The sequence below is a fragment of the Mus caroli genome, chromosome 6 (assembly GCF_900094665.2).
Source record: "Mus caroli chromosome 6, CAROLI_EIJ_v1.1, whole genome shotgun sequence".
Taxonomy (NCBI): domain Eukaryota; kingdom Metazoa; phylum Chordata; class Mammalia; order Rodentia; family Muridae; genus Mus; species Mus caroli.
The window spans coordinates 41,493,757-41,498,045 of record NC_034575.1 but is presented as its reverse complement, the minus strand read 5'-3'; the positions used below and the strand labels follow the sequence as shown (position 1 = coordinate 41,498,045).

At 39.2% G+C, this 4,289-nt stretch overlaps 1 protein-coding gene across 2 annotated transcripts in view; it reads right to left on the bottom strand.

Moving 5' to 3' along the window:
* The window catches only part of LOC110296266 (contactin associated protein like 2), a 265,695-nt gene extending 261,617 nt beyond the window's left edge, over positions 1-4,078 (bottom strand). The window contains exons 1-2 of one of the 2 annotated variants that reach the window (XM_021164874.2): positions 3,911-4,078; positions 726-962 (exon numbers count right to left, since the gene is read on the bottom strand). In XM_021164874.2, coding sequence (XP_021020533.1) covers positions 726-912 — 187 coding nt within the window. In that variant the 5' untranslated portion in view covers positions 913-962; positions 3,911-4,078. The remainder of the gene's footprint in view (positions 1-725; positions 963-3,910) is intronic. The other variant, XM_021164875.2, reaches the window with a different exon arrangement.
* Positions 4,079-4,289: the final 211 nt, after the last annotated feature.

Below are 4,289 nucleotides of genomic sequence, written 5' to 3'. Positions count from 1 at the left end.
GCCCTGGCTGTCCTGGAACTCACTTTGTAGACCAGGCTGGCCTCGAACTCAGAAATCTGCCTGCCTCTGCCTCCCAAGTGCGAGTGCTGGGATTAAAGGCGTGCGCCACCACGCCCGGCAGTTCTTGTATTTTTATTGTCTATGTGGAATTTAACTTCAGATTCAAGGGATCATTAAAGACTAGACTAATACTGTAATAAATGATGCTCTAGGTTGACCAATCATATTTCAGTATCTTTGGAGGTTGAGGTAGGGTGATGTAGGTCAAGAACCACTCATAAAAGTGTTTTCAATAAGAGTAATAATGATAATGATAATATCAATATGAGCAGAGACTATCTTAAGCTTTAGCAGCTGGTGGGGGCTGAGGGCACACAAATATCAATGGACTGCATTTGACCATTGATGCTGATGTGGGATGATTAAGACTGAGTTCCCTTTAGAGTTCCTGTACTTTGTCAATCATTGTTACAACATGGTGAGACTCTTTACATTGTAATGTTTCAGCCAGTGTGGGACCAGGGAATTGTATACTAGGCTCAGATCTCTTATCTTAGTAAACAATAAAGGTAAGGTATAATCAGATATTTTCTCTTAAGGTAGGAGGGGAATTCACCTTACCCTTAGAAACAAACACAACCATTTGCATCTGAAGAAGCACTAGATAGATGATTTTGTCTTATAAAGATGTATAAAGATTGGACTGGAAGTTGTCTCTGCCATACCTTTGTTGCAGAAGGTCCCATCATAGGCTGTGTTAGAGCAGTCACAGGAGTAGCCATGGTATTTTTCGATGCATTTGCCTCCATTTTCACAGTTAGCCCCATAGCTGGTGCAGTGGCCTGAGCATCCAGACTTGAACCCAGATGTGACCTTTGCCCTTTCTTCCAAGTCAAGTGTTACTCCATTCATCCTCAAGGATCGGATGCAGCCTAGGAAGCCCTGCTGGCCTCCAGCACCACCTGGGAATGACAGAAAGCACAGAGTTCAGATGGGTTCTCTGAACAGAGTTCAAAGGGCTTCTACAATTGCCTTTCCTTTCAGTGTGTTTAGGAAATTGCAGTAGGAGAAAGTTGATAAGAACAACTAGTCTTTTTCCCTTTCGAGTTGGTCCTGTCTAAACAGAGAGAGTTAAAGCTTTTCCCTTAGGCTGTAGTGTCTAATTAAAAGAGGCTGTCTTCTGAAAAAAATAAACTTGCCACCGAAACAAAATGCCTGTAGGTATGTAAAAATGTATAATCTGGATTCTTATGGAAAAAAGGCTTACAGAAATCTTTAGGTTATTTGTTCTTTAATCTCAGAGTGTTCAGTCCTATAGTATTATCTGCCGAACTTAAAGGCAGAGAGTCATGAATACATTAGCATAGTTAAAGTAAGTCAATTAGTCAGGAGGCATAAATTCATTTGAAATGTCATTGTATTTGCTGACTCTTGTCTCATGAAATATTTTGCTTTGAAGTTCACATTAAGGTACTCAGGACATCTTGGCTAGAAGTATGAATTAACCACATAGAAATCAAGTATGTTACAGTTATTATTATTTGAGGTTGGATTTCATTGCCTTTTCTAAACGTCACCTTCAAGACATAACTGTTAAATGCTGTTTTCAGGATAACACACACACACACCATGCTAAAGAGTAATATTTGAGCAGCCATCTTGGCTCTATTTAGCTATCACTAACTTTTTTTTTTTTAGCTCACAAAGAAAATGGATTTTTTTATGATACCTTCATAAACATGTATCATTGTACGTTGCTCATAGTCACTCCCCACCACCCTCCCTGATCCATCCCTACCACTTGTCCCCTTTCCTTCAACAATAAAGTTCCTTTTCTGTTCTGTTTTTATGTCATAGTAATACATGTGCTGTCATCATGAACACCCAGGAGCTGTGGATATCTGCATTAGATATGTGCAGAATTGAGTCCCTCAGCATTGTAACATGGATGGGAATGAAACTCTTAAGGCCCTACTCTTTCCTGACCAGCTATTGGTGGTTATTGTTGTTGGAAGAGGAAGTATCATTTCTTTCAGTAGTGTATCCTTTGGTCAGATGCCCATGCTTTCAGTAAATGACTCCTAACCCATACTTATGCAAGTAATCCTAAATTAAATTCAGCAGGGCAAGAGAAGACACGAAAGGATAAGAAGAACTAGTTGAGATGAAAAAAAAGGGAATGGATGAGGGATAAGAGAGGGTGAATATGATCATGGTACATTTATAGTATATGAAATATAAGGTTAAATTTAAAAATAAGTAAAAGAGACATGTGCCATGCAATGATGTTCATTATGGCTTCTGGAGTTAGTTACAGAGTAGAACTGAGGTTTACAAGCATGAATACAAGCAGGAAAGAGGTTCTAATGTACATACAAGGACCCATCAGAACATTATATCACAGGTGGATTTAGCTGAGTCTAAATATTCTTCCATAGCTGTGATTTTCTTTAACAGCTGATAAAGTGGGTGCTCATATATGTATCTTATAGCAGACTCATCTTTGGAAATGAGTTCAAAATGGATCATATGTAGAATTACAGGGAGGCATTTCTGATGATGTTTTTAAAAAGAAAATATTACAAAAACCAAAACCAAGTTAGTCTTTTGCTGTAATTTTGGTTCTGTGTATATTTATTATTTATTTAATTTATTAGTTGGATAATTTCAAATATGGGTACCATATTTGTATGATTTCCAGTCCTCCTCCAAATTAGTGGCTAATCAACAGCTATGTACTTTTTTTTTTTTTTTTTTTTTGGACCACATTTTATTGCTCCCAGAGGATTTTATCAGCAGTACATGGTTCTGACTGCAGTGCCTTCAGACTGCAAAGGGAGCTCAGGGTCCAGAAGTTGCTCAGAGAGAAACAAGGGAATAACTCCTTATCAAGAATATCCTAATGGCATAATATGAAGCTAGGGTATTGAATTAAACTATAAGTTACAGACTCAAATCAGGGCTGTCCCAGTATCTAGATAGTTGCTTCTACTGATTATAAATGAGCAAGAACAGATCAGTTACAAAAATCTACGTGTATATTATGTACATGTTTCTTTGGTGAGCACCTGGATATATTAACCTTATCAGAAATTATTTTATATAAATGTCAAAAATGCTTAAAATGTCCTAATTACATGCCATTTTTTAAAGCTTCAAGATAAACAAAAAAGGACAATAATAATTTTAAACTAAAATCTGAAATGAGACACCTAAGAAGGGAACTTTTCCTACTGCCACTGAGTCATGGGGATAGCTTCAAAGTGCCCTTTTCAAACTAACATGCTTGAAGTGTGGATTAAACATGGCTGCCACACAAGAATAATTTACTTACTGAATTACTTTAAAAGAAAAGGTGGGTGGTACTCGAGTGAAGTTAGAATACATAGATCAACAAGCACACAACTTAGTTAAGTATTCAACCAAGGCAAGAAAAGGCAAGAGGAAAATAAGGACACTGGAACAAGGTTCCTAGCTGTGAGTTTGCAACTTTCCGCTAAACATTGATTTCTTTTCTTTTCTTTTCTTTTCTTTTCTTTTCTTTTCTTTTCTTTTCTTTTCTTTTCTTTTTTTTTCTTTTCTTTTTGACATGGGGCAAACTTAACAATGGTGGAACTGACATAGTACAGAGAACTTTTGCTTTACTTTTAAATATATTTTGGATCTTGAGTCTACAAATATATGCCTTTATATTAAATTACGTTGAATTGTAAGTAACCGCATGAAAAATAAGAGTGTTTTTTGGATGGGCTTTTACTGTAGCTAAAAACCTATCCAAAAGACTGCTTGCCAGAGCAAATGTTTCTGGATAGAGGTTGAACTGGTATTTGAGTTTGGCCAACCATTGAATTACTTCATCTCTCTGGGATGGAGAAATATTCTGATTTGTAGGTATTTTCGGCACATTCACCTTCCACATCTGGGCTTCCCTGGAGATTGCCCTTTCCAACAGAGAAGACAATCTCTGGTTTTCCAAAGGTCCTGGAAACTTCATGGTATCCCTTTGGATCTGCCTGCCACCCAGCTTGATGTAGCTACCTTCTTCTCCTCCTCTTCCTCCTCCTTCTCCCCGGCAGAGCTGTAGGCCTCATAGTGGTGATGCGGGGTCATCCAGGGGCCGTTACCACCTCCTGATCCTCGGCGCGCGGAGGCAGGGCGCGCGGCGGCAGGGCCCGCGGGACGAGGGCCCGGCCGTCTGAGGAGGGAGATGAGGGCAAAACCGGGCCGGCGGGCGCGGGAACTCGGGCGGGACGCACGGCTGCGGCAGAGGGGTCACTCAGCGAACTAAT